General features: G+C 47.3%; 1 protein-coding gene across 5 annotated transcripts in view; it reads right to left on the reverse strand.

Annotated features, from left to right (window-relative positions):
* Positions 1-16,920, reverse strand: part of KLHL24 (kelch like family member 24) — an 81,933-nt gene that overhangs the window by 16,054 nt on the left and 48,959 nt on the right. The window contains exons 1-3 of one of the 5 annotated variants that reach the window (XM_076341617.1): positions 16,100-16,218; positions 5,185-5,303; positions 61-1,048 (exon numbers count right to left, since the gene is read on the reverse strand). In XM_076341617.1, the coding sequence (XP_076197732.1) occupies positions 61-980 (920 nt within the window). In that variant the 5' untranslated portion in view covers positions 981-1,048; positions 5,185-5,303; positions 16,100-16,218. Of the gene's footprint in view, positions 1-60; positions 1,049-5,184; positions 5,304-8,193; positions 8,307-16,099; positions 16,219-16,920 lie in introns of those variants that run through there. The other 4 variants (XM_076341616.1, XM_076341618.1, XM_076341620.1 and 1 more) reach the window with 4 other exon arrangements.

A 16,920-nucleotide genomic window follows, 5' to 3' on the forward strand; every position in this document is an offset into this window, starting at 1 on the left:
ACATCAAGCCACGCCCTTCTCCTACAGAAATAAGGGGGAGGGGGGGGGGAGATTCCTTACCTGCGTGGCCTAGTTCTGGGAGACATCATCTCATTTCCAAGGATATGGTATCGCCTGGCTTCATGCAGCAGCTGATAGCACTCTGGGGAATTCTGAATCAGCTGGTCCACTTCCACAGTCTGAACAAAGTAGTTTGGGTGTAACAACGGGAGCCTGACATGCGTCAGAAGTTCATGTAACACTGGTCTTCGCAACTCAACTGCCCGGTACACCCAGCGCATGACAGCTTCAAACACCATCTCTTCCTTACTGATCACTAGCTCATCACTGCAAATGTAATCAATAAGCTCATCCTTCCCCAGTTCGAGGAATTCTTCATGCTGGGACACATCCTCAAATGTCTGCAGAGCAAAATTCCTGCACTTGGTGAACAGTGTCTTGAGCGAGTGTGTATCTGCAAAGCGCTGGATTCCCAGGCAATTGCAAGGATCCAGCTGTTCTTCCAGGAACTTGGCACAGGCGTCACGCAAAACACTAATCTGAAAGAGACTTGATGTTTCAAAGAGATACTGCACATTCTCTGTAGTGATTTTCACCTTGCCAGTGTATACATACTGTAAAAAGCAATCCATAGCTTCAGCAAAAATGCCATTGATCTCCACTAACATCTCTCTGCTTTCTCTATGATCATTGCAAAACATAGCTCTGAAGTAGCTGCTGCAGGCTGATAGAACCGCTCGATGGCAGGGAAACTCCCTTCCTTCCACACAGATAATAACATCTGTGAACAACCGGCTGTCTCGAAATTCATTGAAGATCTGGAGAATGCTTTCAGCATGGGATGATCCCGAGGAGAAGTCAAAAAACTCAGGGCCTGACAACGATTTTGGGTCCATTTCAAAAACTTTCCGCTTGGTTGCAGGGGAATCTCGTATCCCACTATCCTCTCTATTCAGTCTGCGTCCCAATATTAGTACCATTGTTACATCAGTTGGCTATAGAGTCATTGAGAAAAGTCTGCAGAGTTTCTCCTTCGCAGTGCTACGGTCTGAAAAATTAAAACACTTCAGTATTCAGTCTGGTATATTCTTAATTTTATTACATTATACTTGTTTCGTTACTCTAAGAATTGGCACAATTTTTGACCTTTACTAGAGGTGACACAGTGTTACAGGGCAAAGTACCGTGCACCTTGCGCAGGGCAATGCAGCATTATCTGCTACACGTTAAATACAAAATACACCCATAGAACAAGTGTCATGGATGGCAAGTTCTGAATGTCCCAGCACCACTGGCATTGCATTAGTGTTCACGATAAAAAAACCTGAGATCTTGGCTCCAGCAAGTCACCTGACAGAAGCCAAAGATTTCCTGGATAAAGACCCAGAGCTTAGGCTTTTCTCATTTTTCAGTGTAATCCTCATTTCAGCTGGAACCTCCAAGTACTACTATAACAGCACTAATCGAAAAGGGAAGAAAAAGACAGACCAAAATTTTCAAAATAAAAATTCAGTTGAGAAATCAGTCCATTTTCATTATAAAATCTATCATAATGTAATCTTAAGTCTTATAATACTAGTGTTTAATAACATTCAGTTATCTCAATGAATAACCTTGACCATAAGTTTTTACCTGTTCGTTCCTAGCATCTAAAAATTAGTTCACTGATAATCTAAGATTCAATTAAAAATTAATGTAAACTGCTAGCACACAAAACAGAAAGAAAGAATTACATTTGTTCGTGTAAAACTACTGAAAATAAGAACCAAGGGCAGCTTTACTGAGGACAGGGAGATTTTCTATTTTCCAAAGTACTACTAGAAAAAAAAATTATTAGCAAAACTTTGTGCTCAAACACTTCCCAGTTTCAAATACATAGTGTACAACGTTCCCTCCAACATGCAAACACACACTCACATCATCAGAGCACTGAAGTTGCAAAAAATCAAGTACTCAAATATTAGCATATGCCAATATTAAAGTTTGTAGGTGAAGAAAATGCAGCTGATTTTGCAGATAGTGTGTATTAGAGGTAACGTGATCAACCAATCCAGCAGCAATAGGGCTTTTTGCCACTCCTGAGCTTTAAAATGAACTGGATGAATGTCCACCAAAATATACCGAGGCAGCAATAGGCTGGGCAAAATGCCCTCTTGGGCCTGACATAGGTATCATTCCGAATGCTTGTGATATTTATTTGTATGTCTAGAAGGACATGCACTGAATTGTTTTAAAGTTTATGGAAATTTTTTTCATGCTTCCAAGAGGTTATATTCGGTTTCCCTCATTCCCCACTTACACAGTCAGTAAACATCAGCTCCTCGCAGCAATTTCATTTCCTGACGTGCTAGCATCTTTAGAGCTGCGATTACCCAATCCAAGTCTGGCTACATCATTGCTTAATATAGAACACAATGAACATGCTTTTTTTAAACAGGCTTTTTACACAGCACCTTTAAAAGGCACCATCTTAACAAAGAGCAAGAAAAGAATGTGTGTTGTACATTTACTCATTGAGAAAAGAGGTTTTAAAACTATCATTTTCCATATAAATTCTTTTACACCTATCTACAAGGTAGATTCTTGGTATGGCTCATTTACCCTACAAAATATTTAATTTTAATTTGAATTAAAATAAGATCAGTTGTCACTTTGATACCTGAAAAACACTGTTGCAATGAGCCTATCTAATAACTGATTGCTTCAGAGAGATTTTAACGAGGCATAAATGGACAGTCTAATCTGCAGCTGATATTCTATCCAATGTATTTCACAACCATTTTACCCTGTAATGATGCAGGCCGCATAAAAACCAAAACCAACAGCAACAACCACCACCACCTCACCAGCTCTGTTGCTAACACCCTAATCCTTACATTGAACGTTATCTGCAATTAATTCCATACTACTCAGCATGAGAAAGTAGGCAGAAATGAAGCATCAGCAGTAGAAAAGGGAAATGTAACACTGAAAATATAAATATAAACCCTAAAGGCTTGATTCCGGTGTCACAGACTTAAATCAGAATAATTTCACTAAAGCTCATGGAGCTTTTCCAAAGCAACGCTAGCCTGAAATCAGAAACAAGACACTGACATATTGCATGAAAGGGCAAAACACTGCAACTGCGTAAAAAAAGCTTTAAGATTTAATCTTTCTCATTATGTGAGAAGTTAAGACTTAAGAAGACACTATATTATACAATCACTAATAAATGGAAATACGGGCTCTGCGTTAAGACTGCTCACTGAAGGAAGCAATGTCTTCTTTATGCTTGGAACAACACAAAATTAGTCATCAGCAAATGATTTTTTTTTTAATGTCTCGATGCTTTAAAGAAATGGGAGACTAAAAAAAAAATCCATAGAGTAAAACTAATCAAGGGGATAAATACTGCAAATTCACAAATAAGAGAATGGAAAGGAAAAAGAATTACACTCCATCTCCATTGCAGAAATTACTGCTTTTGAATATACCATGCTTCAATTTCTATGCAGTTAATTACTTCTGTAGGTTTGCTTAAGCAAAGTAATTTTATAATTACAGGCCAATGGCAACCTGGCCTGTATCAGCAATAGTGTGGCCAGCAGGAGTAGGGAAGTGATCATGCCCCTGTACTCAGCACTGGTGAGGCCGCATCTAGAATACTGTAGTGAGGGGCTCAAAACTGAACACAAGAAGGACGTCGAGGTCCTGGAGCGTGTCCAGAGAAGGGCAACGAAGCTGGTGAAGGGTCTGGAGAACAAGTCTTAAGAGGAGCGGCTGAGGGAACCGGGGTTGTTTAGCCTGGAGAAGAGGAGGCTCAGGGGAGACCTTACAACGCTCTACAACTACCTGAAAGGAGGTTGTAGCAAGGTGGGTGTTGGTCTCTTCTCCCAAGTAACTAGCGATAGGACAAGAGGAAAAGGCCTCAAGTTGCGCCAGGGGAAGGTTTCGATTGGACATGAGGAAAAATGTCTTTACTGAAAGAGTGGTTAAACATTGGAAGAGGCTGCCCAGGGAAGTGGTTGAGTCCCCATCCCTGGAAGTATTTCAAAGACGTGTAGATGAGGCGCTTAGGGACATGGTTTAGTGGGTATGGTGGTGTTGGGTTGACGGTTGGACTCGATGATCTTAGAATCATTAAGGTTGGAAAAGACCTCTATGATTCTGTAAGACTATCAGTAACACTATCACATGTTCAGCTCTATCAGACATACATACAGCCTTCTTGCAAATCTCGCTCTGGCAGTTTTAAAATGTCACTACTTCCAGCTGCCTGCCCCATGTTTCAGCCCCAAAGCTGGCAAGGCAGAGGGGAATCCATGCCTGAAGCTGAGCTCCTTAGTGCGCAAAGGAGGGAAACACTTACAAGTGATATACCTGTCTGCACCTTCCGTGTATATAAAGGTACTTACACATGCCTACAGACTCTGCATTATAAAGCACCAATCATTTAGAGAATTTAACATTGTGACATCTTCAGTAAGTTTAAATGAAGCAAAAGAAAAACAAATGATTTTTTTTTCCCCAAATGCAGCTATTGGAAATTATTACATTGAAAAAATATGAATTGCATTAGATTGCTTGCCTGAGCAAGGGTCAACAAGGACAGACCTTAAGCAAATCAGAGAGTCTACCCGTTCAAAAACTGGAAAGGAAAAACAAATCACACTTTCTATCAACAGGTTTTAAAAGTGTTTTACAAATACAGACACGGCTCCGACATGGATGTTACCTGCACATGCACATCTCTAAATTAAGCTGCGTTCACCAGAAGATCAGGTTCCTCTATTTCCTTAACCTATATTGTCTGTAGGCTTGTCTACACAAGACATTCCTTGGAAATAATCTGAGAGCCCAATTCAGAGGCCGGTAAATGAGGTCTATAAAGTGCTTGCCCTGGCACCTTCTATCAGTAAATCCTTCTATGCAAATTACTTTTATGTTGCACTAAACTCCTCCTTCCTCCACTGCAACATCCCCATGTATTTTACCCCTCTCCATCAGCAGCTCTGGCAACAGCTAGCCACTTTCTGGTAGAGCTCTTTCTGTCACTTCTGCATCACAGAACTCCTCTGGTCCATTAGCAGAACTGGCAGAAAGCAGCAGAGGAGGGGCGAGGCCCTTCAGTAACACCTAGTCATCAGGCGTGCCTGAGCTGTACTTCCAAAGCTCACCCTCAGGGTGTAGTTTCAAGAGTACCTGAAGCTGAGCTGGGCTTCTGCTGCTGCCAGTGGAGGTGGCTTCCACCCTGTGTCTGTGCCCACCACTGCGTCACGTCAGCACCAGCACTTGCGCGGTGTGGCCGGACTGGTGACCATCTGTAAAGGGAGAAAAGGAGGCGCTGGAAACAGGCGGCTACCCTGGGGAAGGGCAGGAGCACGGCCCCAGCACAGCCCAGCACACTCAGAGCACAGGGACACCGCCTGCACGGCCGAGCATGGCAGCCGGAGCTTGCAGACGAGTCATGTCTACTATTACCTGGCATGGTGTTAGCAAGAGCACCCTCGAGGTAACGCAACCAAACTTAACAAAATAAATGGTATTTTCATTCTGAAGCATGGGAACTGTAACTCAGGTTTGGCCAATTCTAGTTATTTTGTGATTTCAGATAACATGATCTGCAGATGTGCTTCATCTCAGATGTCTGGTTACCACAAGAGTCAGAGAAAAACTCCCAGTTGTATCTACTGCAACACACTGGCTAAACCACAACACGTGCTCCAGTTTTTTTCTTTTAAGGGGGGGGAAGCATAACCTTTCCCTCCACCAAAAAACAAACACAGCATTTATTTTTCCTTTTTCTTTCTTTGTCATGTAAAAAAAAGACCAAAAAGTTGTTGGTTTTAAAGATTTTTTTTTTTTAAATTATTGTTTTACAGTAGAAATCGAGGATTTGAATGCCTTTGAGATGAATGAAGTCTTTAAGAATACTGAGTAACTAGTAAACAAGAATTCAAAGTGAACAAGCTGATTGACACGGTAAGGAGTTAGTTGCACTGTAGAAGTTTTATTCTAATGTAAGACACTATTTTGATAAAAAAAAGAATACTCTGAATGCCAAGATTCAATAGTAATCAAGCTAGTGACACACACAAAAAGCCTAAGTGCCCTCAAAAATCACCCAGCAAAAACAGGAAGTGATTCGACATGAGACTCATGATTATTAAGTAAAACAAAACAAAAACACACAGCAAAAGGGAACACCTTTAAACTGTGCAGAAGTCTTTAGGTAACCTTTTTATAAGTGGAAAGGTCACCTAAAAGGGCACACACCCACTGGAGAAAAAACCCAAACCGCTGCACACTATCATTAATCTATGGGGAAGAGACTGTGACAAAGTCAACATTCTTCCCCCTTGGTTTCACTACCATTTTTACACATATTCAGATTTTGTTTTAAAAAAAAAAAACAGCACAAAAGCCCCAGTCATCGCACACATCCTGATTATGGGTTTCAAGGACTTCCAGGGGGTTCAGCCAACTACCTGGAAATTTGAAACTAACAAACAAATCACAGCAATCCAACAGCGCGGTAACAGCCAGGCCGATACCACAACCCAACGAGATTACCTTTACCTAAAGGAACGGGAATTTTTAATATGTAACGATGTGCAAATTGGACTAATACATAAATGCGTACATCTGAAACCGTGTGCGTTACCAAGGGTCCCACGTAACAAGGCAGCGCGAAACACGCAAAACGAACCCCAGCAAAAAAAGCCAGGAAGTCGGCGGCCGGCGATGCCCTTAACGTGCACTACCGACTCTCCCGCGTAGGGCGGTACCGCGGCCCGGGCCGGCCCGGCGGTCGTTAAGCGCGGATTCGCACAGCCCGCGCCTCCTGCCGCCGGCACGCTGTCCCGCCAGGCGCTGCCGGGGGACGGACCCTAGTTACGCTCCTGCCCGGGGGCAACGGCCTACATGCGCGGCTTTATCCCAAACCATTCCGAAGTTGTTGCTACCCCTTTTTGCTATATAAGGTAACAGCGCGTCATCCCAACTAAAAAAAAGAAACAACCCACAAAACAAAAAAAAGGAAAAAAAAACAAACACCCAACCCAGCAGAACAAACGAATTGAGGAAAAGGCCGGTGCAGAGGGGACGCCCGCGGGCACGCTCGCCCGTTGTTTACTCGCGGAGCTGGAGGCGGCCGCACCAGCACAAAATGGCAGCGCCTGGCGGGAGCGGACGCGGTTCCCAGCCCGGGGCAATCATCTGTACCAAGCACGGCAAAACACAGGAAAACAACCGCCTCCCGCGGGCGCCCGCAAGCGCCGCGCCGCGGACGCCAGCGAGGCCGGGGTTTAACCCCGCTGCTGCAGCGGGCCGGGCCCACAGCCGCCAGGAGAACGCGGGCGCTCTGCACCCGCGGGCCAGAGCGCCGGAGACGGCAGCAGGCCGGGACCCACCCGCGCCGGGGCGCGCAGACCCCGCCACAGCAGAACACTTCCCCGCCCGCTCCCTCCCTCCCTCAAAGCCAACGGCCGCCCCCCCGACTTGACACGGTGCGCACGCGCACTGCCGCCGCCTTCCGGCCCGGTGCCGCCGCACAGAGCCGCCGCGCGCACGCGCGCCCTCCAGCTCACCTTCACCCCGAGCCGCCTCAGCGACAGCCCCCCCCTCCCTCGCGCCCTGCCCAATCACCGGGCGGCCCCGCGCCGCGGCCCCGCCTCCCCGCGCCTACCCGCCCAATCCGCGGCCGCGGGGCCCCCCGCCGCCGCCACCGCCCGGGGGGCACGGAGGGGCGCGGGGGAGACTAGCGTTACGAAACAGGCGCGGGAGGGCCGGGGGCACCGAGCACCCCCCAGCGCCGCTCCGCCGGCCGGGCCGGGCGCGCCGCACCGCACTGCCCGCCGGGCCCCGCTGCCCGCACGCGGAGGGGACACACACACACACACACACACACACGACACACGTAGCCGGCAGGTCCCGAGGCACCGGCGCTGCCAACGGCCTTTCCCCGCCATGGCACCGCCGCGGCTGTCGCCTCGCGCTGCCCGGCAGGGCCGGGGACGCGCTGTCCCCATCGCGGCGGCTAACGGTCCCGGCCGGCCCCGCGTCCCGGCTCCGCAACAGCCGCGCCTCGGCGGGGCCCCGCGCCCTCCCCGGGGGGCCTCCCGGCCCGCCGCTGGGGCCCCGCCGCCGCCCGAGCCCCGCGCCCGCAGCGCGGCCCCGCGCAACCGAGCCGGCCCGCTGCCCCGCACTCACAGCCGGAGACGGGCCCCGCCGCGCTGCGCCCCGCGGGAGCTGCCGCCCGGGGGGTCGAGTCGGGTGGGGAGCGGAGCGATGCGAGCCGGTGCGGTGCCGTGCGCTCGGGCCTCTCCGCCGCCGCCGGTCGCGCTGCCAGCGCCGCTCAAAACAAAGGGGCTGGCGGGGCATGTGACCTCCGAGCCACCGCACATGATGTCACGGCGGCTCCGCGCGGCCCTGGGAGCTGTAGTCCCGCCGCCCCGCCCGGCCCCGCGCCCCGCCGCCGCCCGGAGACTTCGGTCCTGCTGCCGGGTGGCGGGGCACCAGCCCGGGGGTGGCTGAAGAACCAAGGTCGGCGCCAGATTTCGTCTGCGGCAGCGTCCCGGGAGGAACCGGGGACGTGAGAGCCCCCGGCACCAACGGCGCTGCAAGCCAGCGGCTTTTGTCACTGTGAGCCCCTACCATTAGCCTTCCCTTTGCTGGGACCGCGGGGGGATACGTACACCCTGGGATTCCTGACCGGACCCTCATCGTGAGCATGCGAAAGTTTAAGGTGAGGAGGAAGTGGTGCATTGGGATGGCACCTTTCACGGTGACACTCCTTTGCGCCAGCTCTGGGGAGCCCAACCAAAAACCCTCAACAAGAGCCATCTCCCAGACTAAAGGTCTAAAGACTGAAACACCAGGTCTCTGTGTAGCATTTCAGCCTGCACGACCAAAATACAAACGATGAGTGTACACAAAAAAGTCAAAAGAGGATTTTTGTCTACCTGAGCTACAGCTTCACCTAATTAATATCGAATTTCCAACCGACAAAGCTTTTCCCCAGTTCCTGGTCAACAGTAACACAAAAAGGGGTGCCCCTTTCCCTGCTAACCGGAGAAAGGCAAGGTTAGTTTTCAGCTGGGACGTGAAAAGCACTGCTGTCGCAGCTGGAGGTCGCAGCGGTGGCAGCCAGTCAACTGCAAATATAAAAGTAGGACCCTGGTGTCATCGCCGTGCAATTTCAAGAGCAGGTCTGAGCCTGTCCTGGAGCCCAAATTCACTTCATATCCAAACTATTTGGACACCGGCCCATGCTCCAACACAGGCTGATGGAACATGCCTGGGAGTATGGCAATTTATTTTTGCTCTGCCCTTTAGCATAAGCAAACTTGCAAGTCCATAATGCAGAGTAGCGAGGCAAGGGCAGGGACATGCATGCTTAAATTAAGTTCATTACCAGGGACTAAATGATGCCTTATGCAACGCCATGGAGCTGATGTAAGCAGGTAACTGGCTGCGTTCTCCTTCCTAGAAGGATGACCTCTACCTCTTGCGCCTTACTGCCGAGGGAAAGGAACAAATAGCAATTCTTCTATTAGCTGCCACCTACTTTGCTCTCCTAAATGTTAGATATCAATCCCAGGCATAATACATCTTTACCTTTTAGTGAACCTACACAATCTGCTGACCTCAGGATATTCCTCCTTTTGCCTCCTTAGGCCCTCCCCAGGAAGTGTACGCAGCCTTGTGCTCTTTGCAGTAGCTGATGGTGCTCCTTCACTGAAACTATTAGAAGAGCAGCATTTGCTTAAGACTCCAGGATTGATCGTCTCTGGAGCAAACCAGTCTCAGATTTTCATAAGCTAAATGAGCTCCGCTTTTCCCCGGGGTGAGGTAAATTCAAGCTTTGCAAAACAGTTAGAATTACTAATTAAAAGGCTAATTTCTGAAAATAGACTGGAAATGTCAATTGATTTTGGTATGTAAATTGTTTTCATGAAGATCTTAAAAAATTGAAACCTTCAACCATTTTCCTGCCGAGCTAAAACTCAGAACTGCTTAACAGATTTAATTAGAAGTGAGACCATTCAGTCAATTTGTCATCCTCTGGCTGGAAAAGCAAGAAGGACCCCAAAACACATAAACAGCAAAGAGAAAATCAATAGACAGTTCACCTTTGTCCTGGTTTCGGCAGGGATAGAGTTCATTTCCTTCCTAGTAGCTGGTACAGTGCTGTGTTTTGGATTTAGGATGAGAACAAAGTTGATAACACACCGATGTTTTAGTTGTTGCTAGGTAGTGTTTACACTAGCCAAGGACTTCTTAGTTTTCCATGCTCTACCGACTGAGAAGGCTGGAGGTGCACAAGAAGCTGGGAAGGGGGCACAGCCAGGACAGCTGACCCAAACTGGCCAAAGGGATATTCCATACCGTGTGACATCATGCTCAGTATATAAAGCTGGGGGAAGAAGAATGAAGAGGGGGGGGACGTTTGGAGTGATGGCGTTTGTCTTCCAAGTAACCGTTACGCGTGATGGAGCCCTGCTTTCCTGGAGATGGCTGGGCACCTGCCTGCCCATGGGAAGCAGTGAATGAATTCCTTGTTTTGCTTTGCTTGCATGCGTGGCTTTTGCTTTACCTATTAAACTGTCTTTATCTCAACCCACGAGTTTTTCTCACTTTTACCCTTCCGATTCTCTCCCCCATCCCACTGGGGGGGAGTGAGCGAGCGGCTGCGTGGTGCTTAGTTGCCGACTGAGATTAAACCATGACAACCTTGGATAGTATAGTTGCGTTGCAATAACTTATTTCACCCACTGAATATAAAAAAGATTAATAACCTGAAGCGTTACTTGTTACAAAGACATTAAATCTAAAAAGTATATGGCCTAAGAAAAATGTTTTGCTTAAAATAGATCTCTTATCTGATATATCCTCTCATCTGCCCCAGGCCTTTGAGTCTGTAACTCTTGGGGTCAATATGATTATGTAGAGTTCACTTCAGAAAACATAAGCGGGATGAAAGGAATGAGTCATGGGAAGGAAAAAAATTAAAAGAGGGTCAAGATATCTCTGAGTTGGCTTGAAGGAGCTGTCTGAAGGGAGTATGTTTACTCCAATAAAAACTGCACATGGCAAAAATACCTTGTGTGAAGAGGGTAAATGGAGCATTTAAAAGGAAAATACTAATTAAAAATACTCAGTGAGCAATCAATTGTTTCATAATGTGCACGTGTATGCATGCAGTCATATCCAGGCACTTCCAGTTCTGAAAGCCAACGTCACCGAGGATGTCTGAAATTAAGGATACTTGAGTTGCTACTACATCGTATTGGTCTTCATTCCTCTGCTAGCAGGGGGATTGGCTGTTCCTTCTCAAGCTGCGCTGAGCATTTCTCTCAAAATAAGCAGTTGCACGCTGCCTGAGAAGCTGAAGCCAATTATTAAAGATTACTCATTTCTATAAAGCTTTGTTAATGCTTTTCTAACAATATAAAGTACTTGTAAAGCATTTAGGCCAATATTTTCTGAAGAGGTCAGTGATCTTGGAGATTTTGAAGGCATCTTCAGGGCACTGGAAAGGTTAAAACCTAAAATTAGAAGCCTGTGTGAAAATTTTGGCATGCATCCACCGATGTTCATGTGTTTTTCTGGTGGTGTTGAATTTGAATACCACCACTGTCGGGCACTTTTCAGACATGTTTCAATGATGCGGTGTGCCACCTAAATGGGTCAGTGCATTCCTCCAAATAAAGACATTAACTATTTTGGGAAGTCGTGTGCCAGTATGCTCCTGAGAATTTTCCTCTGCTGTGGGGAGCGTCTTAACTCCTTATTGGATTTTTCTAAAATTAAGCAAAACCCAGATGGTTTTCAAGTAGTTCATACAAACAGAAAACAAAAACAAAGTAAGTCCATGATTTCTTTTAGTAGCTATTTACTGCTAATGGACACCTATCCTAACCAGTCTAGGGAAGGGCTTGGAGCTGAATGAAGGAAGAGATGAAGATGAGCCACAGCAACCAAGAGCAGGAAGCTGAAGAAGAATACAAAGGGAGAGGACAGTCCAAGCGCTTTGTCCCTTACCCTCATCGCTGATCAGAGAGAAGAGAGCAACATTAAACAGTGAATAACATTAAGAACCCTCAATGCAACATGGGGATTGTATCACTGGATAAAAGAATTTAGACACTTGAGTTAAGATGAGGACGAGTGCAAGCTAGTGACTGACAACAAATAAGCAACATAAGGAACATTATGAAGAGCTGTGCAACAAATGGAGCAGACATGAAACAAATCCTTTTCAGCACAAGGAGGGAGAACAGATTCTGATGTTGCTAGAAAAAGTTTTAGTGGACAGAAAGCTTCAAAAAGAAAGAGGTGTTGCTGAGTGACAACATCATTGCAGATCCTGACGCAAGTAGGCACAAAACGTAATGACAGAAGCCATTCAGCAAGATTACAAACAATAGTTGGTACTGAGCAAAAGGAAAGGTGATGTTAATAGAAATTTGTGAGGAAGAGCAGAAGAGTGAGTTCAGTAACTATTGAGGAATTTGCTTTTTGAGCATGCCAGGAAAAAGCGCTAAAGTGCAGTAAGTGAAAAGGAAGAGGTGTATGGAAATAGCATTAAAAAGAGGAGGCTGGATTTAGATGAGGATGAAAGTACAGCAAAGTCTCTTCACGTGATAAAAGACCTCTCAAAGAAATACAGAGAACACACCAAAACTCGCTAAAATCCCTCCCTTGACTTTGAACAGACTTTCACCATCATCCTGCCAAAAGCCCTGTGGGTCACATTGACTTGAGCTGGTCTGCTGGGATAATCATCAGGTACAAGCATTTAGGGTGGAAGGCACTTTTCCAGGACCGGTCCCTTTCAGCCTCTCCTCTTCCCATCACCTGTTTGAAATGGCAGCCGCACCAGGAAATGTCATCTGCACCACAGATTGGCGCGCTGGCACTTGAATAGCGAAGGGCCCTGGCAAACCACTACTCCCTCTCCCCAGACACCTCTATTCATCTTTTCCATTTTCACTGCCTCCTGGCTCACTGTGTAGATCCCCCTTTCCTCTGGCCCCGCATGCTGCACGTCCCAACCCTTTGCTCAGGCTGGCAATGCTTCCCTGGGTGTCTGTCTGCAGCGGTGAGGCGGCAGGATGAGTGCAGGCCCTGTCATGGGGAATGAAATGGGGCATCCTCTACAGCCAAACGTCGTGCTCATCCCCACGTGCCCAGTGCTGGGGCTGGGTGCCATCCCACTGCCTGCATGCTCGGTGCTCACTCCTGCTCAGCCGGGGAGACACTGGGATTACAGAGTGTGTGTACTTGACTTACGCACAAAAGTCACCTGGCAAAACATCCATAACATGTTTACTGATTCGGCCCTGCAATTAGTATTGCATATCCCCTTGTACACTCCGGTCCTCACTTGGCCAGCCCACGTTCCTAGCCCATGCAAATCCCCTCTCTTCCTGCTCATCCCAGTAGCCATTCACCGCTGTAAGCACCTCAAAACAAGGCCCATGCCAATAGTGCTCCTGTGCAGAAAGTGTGTGTCTAATTTTTCTGCCCAGTATCTCTCATCTCCCAAGCCTGGGAGACGACTATGGGAGTGTAATTGCAGAGCTGAGAAGAGTGAACATTGCATCACTGCTGCTATAAACACTGAAGTATTTCTTTTTTTACAGAACTTACAGTATTGAGACACCATGAAACCAGTGCCTAACCAAGGGAGATAGAGACAGAGTCTGCTGGTGTTTGTCTGGTTCTTCTCTTCAGGGAGAAATAAGAAGCAAAGAAATAAAAGTTGTTTGAGCTCTTGTTGGCCACAAAGGTGAAGACTTCAAGGGAGTTGTTCTTGCAGAATGGCAGACAGACAACACGTGCAGTCACTAACCTAGCAAAAGAGTGAGGTAGGGACCTGCAAAAAGAGTTCTCAGAGCTGATGTGGCGTTATCACCATGTTCCCACCCAGCCCCGTAACCTCAAGGCCAACCACAGCCCCACAATTGTTGGCATTAAGTATTTTCTCACAACAGTATTTTTTCACACATCCCTACACCACAGGCCTTCCCTTTATGCCATGCTGCCACAGAGCACCCTACTGCAGAACTCCAGCTCTGCCCTTCAGCCACACTTAATAGCTCTCTCCTCAAACCGTTTGCCGATGCCAGGACCAATTAATAGGCAGGAGCATTGCACCTCTTCATCTCCAAGACCTTCAGGCGTTTCACAAGTTAAATAAATCCTTTCTGCAACCCAAGTGACCGTGAAAAGCTTTGTCTGCCAGTGAAGCAGAAAACAAGGCAGGATTCAAATAAACATTATTTTGAACTGGCGTGTGCATGCCACTCTCCCAGATTTGGGAATCTCAGACTTGCAAAGCTACGAGTGACCTCCATGCTTGCAGATCCATGCCACCAGCTACTTCTGGTGCGGTACACACCCCTCTGGCAATAGGCTGAGGAATAGATCCTAAGTCTACAAATTGGTTAGCTTGGACTAATACCCTTGCTACCCCTAATAGTGACTGTGGGACAGCAAACTTCCCGCTGCAGGGCCAGCCACCCTGCATGCCGAGGAGGTCCTCACACTGGTGTGCTGTGGCTGTGCCTTAGGGGTGATGCTTGGGCAAATCTCTAGATTACTTTTGCCATCTTAGAATTTTGGCTACCCCTTCACTTTGGTCATCAACAAAGCTTCATCAGGTAAAGTTAATCCAGGAAGAGTTAGTTCACCAGGAGCTCCATGATTTCTTCCTCCTCTACTTGCAGCCAGATATGCTGAATGGCACAGCACCTGTTTTCTAAGACACATGCAGCTGCTTCTCCATTACCGGCACTGTGGTGCAAAGCAATTTCTCTCCAAGCTAACTGCCAGGACTTGGCTCTCAAAGGATGGAGGAATCATGGGATGCCAGAAGGACAACTGGCAAGACTGTCCTCAAATCCCAGGCTTCCTGCACCCAGCAGAGCAGCACAGAAAAAAGCCCCCTACTATCCAGAAATCACTGGTGGGACTCACCAGCCCAGCATTCCCAGCCTGAATACTGCTACCTTGTCCAAAAGTGGTGGCTGCCTCGGGCATGGATGGTTGGGGAGGGATGTGGAAACAGCTGCTGTGCCGATACAGCTGCTTTGGAGCGGCACTCAAAATCCCAGCCCAGATCAACACCCTGGTCACCCCCTCCTTTGTAAACAAGCTTTTGAGCACCTGCTCTGAGGTCTAAAATTGGACTGTTTCTGGTCCTGAAATACTCCTATGGAAAAGAGCTGTGTGATTCTCTAAGGAAAGCTCTCAGCTCTATTAAAATGCTAAGCCAGACTAAAGCAACTTCAGATCACCGGTCCTGGACAAAGATTTGTCATATGAAGACAGGAAAGAAAATGGTAGCCAAAGTAATCCCAGGAAAAACACAATGAAGGTTTGCAGATTCCAGTGCAGTAGCTAAATCAACATGTTGTTTTGCCAAGAAAACATTGTGAAATCTGCGGGTTACTCTTTGATCCTAAGCCTTCCTTACCCATCTATTCATAAGCAGTATCATTAGACAGAAATGATTGTAAAACTAAGATTGGTTAGTCGGTGAACTTCTGATAATAAACAGATTGTTTTGTCATGTCACGTCTGGTTACTAGACTTTTCTGGCATACATCAATATGGTACTGAACCCTGAAGAAAAAATGGAAGATGTAAAATATTACATATGGTATGATAGGCTTTCTTGGCCTTTTTTATTAACATTTTTATGTATTGGAGACAATATTTTGTAATTTTAAAAGGGGAGGAGAACTGAAATGAGGAACAGGTCATTACTGTAGGCAGGAAGCAATAAAAAGGCAAATACATGTCTCATTTCTTTTGATGTTTGCTATATTTATATTATTTATATTTTTTTTCCTTAAAATTAAATAAACCTAATAATGTTCATCTTTTTTCTAACACAGAAATACACTAACGAGTATGAAATTCTGAAGCTCTTCTGTCTTTCCCCAGGGCAGATATCATGGAAATGGAAGTTGCACTGGAATTCTCCATTCTTTTTTTAATGGGAAAATTAAATCTTTTAAAATCAATATTGATTGGCAGAAAAATTAAAGTAGCATTTCTAAAGTTAAAACTCTAAAATTAGAAGTGATAAACTTTTAAAAGTTACCTGCTTTCTCAAGTCTAAGATGACTTTGGTCCCTTCTTTCTCCAATGTCACACCTCCAAAATTTCACACGTAGTCAGATGCACCTCATCTCCCTCCCCGACGCTCAGTAACACTTAACACAGCCAGCGAGCTGGGCTCCACCTCCTGGCCCTGATACCAGCCAGCACAAGTATCTGTCACGGTTTCCAAATTCAAAGCGTTGCGGCGTTCCTGAGCTCCTCGCCTGGCCTGGTGCAGCTGTCCCAATGCCCTACATTCCAGACGGCTTCCCTGATTGATTGCACAGCCCCGGACCTGACAGCCACCGAGGAGCTTTCACAGCACCTCCCCAGGCTCGTCACTCCTGCCAGCCGCCAAGGTCTGCAGCAGCGACGCTTTAGACTCTTGGGGTATGTCAATACTGCAAGTGAACCCGAGCCTGCGAGCTTGTGTAAGCACATCTTGCCCCATGCTCTCGGAGCTTTCCCTGCACGCTCCTGTCCTCAGTAAACCGCAGCTTACCGGCAGCGTGGCACGGCCGGTGCTGGCTCCCCAGGCACTCTGGGCTGCCTGCTGGCGAGTGAAGCTAAAGCGTACGTGTGCCTTGGTGTGTCCAGCTGAGGAGCTTTCAGCCACACTTGGGTGCCCACCCGCAGGGTGGTCAAGTGGGAGCCCACGTGGCGCCGGAGACTGCAGGAGGACCAGCCTGGACAGCAGGCTGGAGCCCTCGCTCCCAGGAACCTGGGGAGAGCAGAGCCTGGGGCACGTACTCTTACAGAGTGTGGGACTGCTTGGCCTACATCGCACGGGAGAAGGAGGGCTTGGTCTAGAGAGTTGTAATG

The sequence above is a fragment of the Aptenodytes patagonicus genome, chromosome 6 (genome assembly GCF_965638725.1).
Source record: "Aptenodytes patagonicus chromosome 6, bAptPat1.pri.cur, whole genome shotgun sequence".
In the NCBI taxonomy this organism is placed as follows: Eukaryota; Metazoa; Chordata; class Aves; order Sphenisciformes; family Spheniscidae; genus Aptenodytes; species Aptenodytes patagonicus.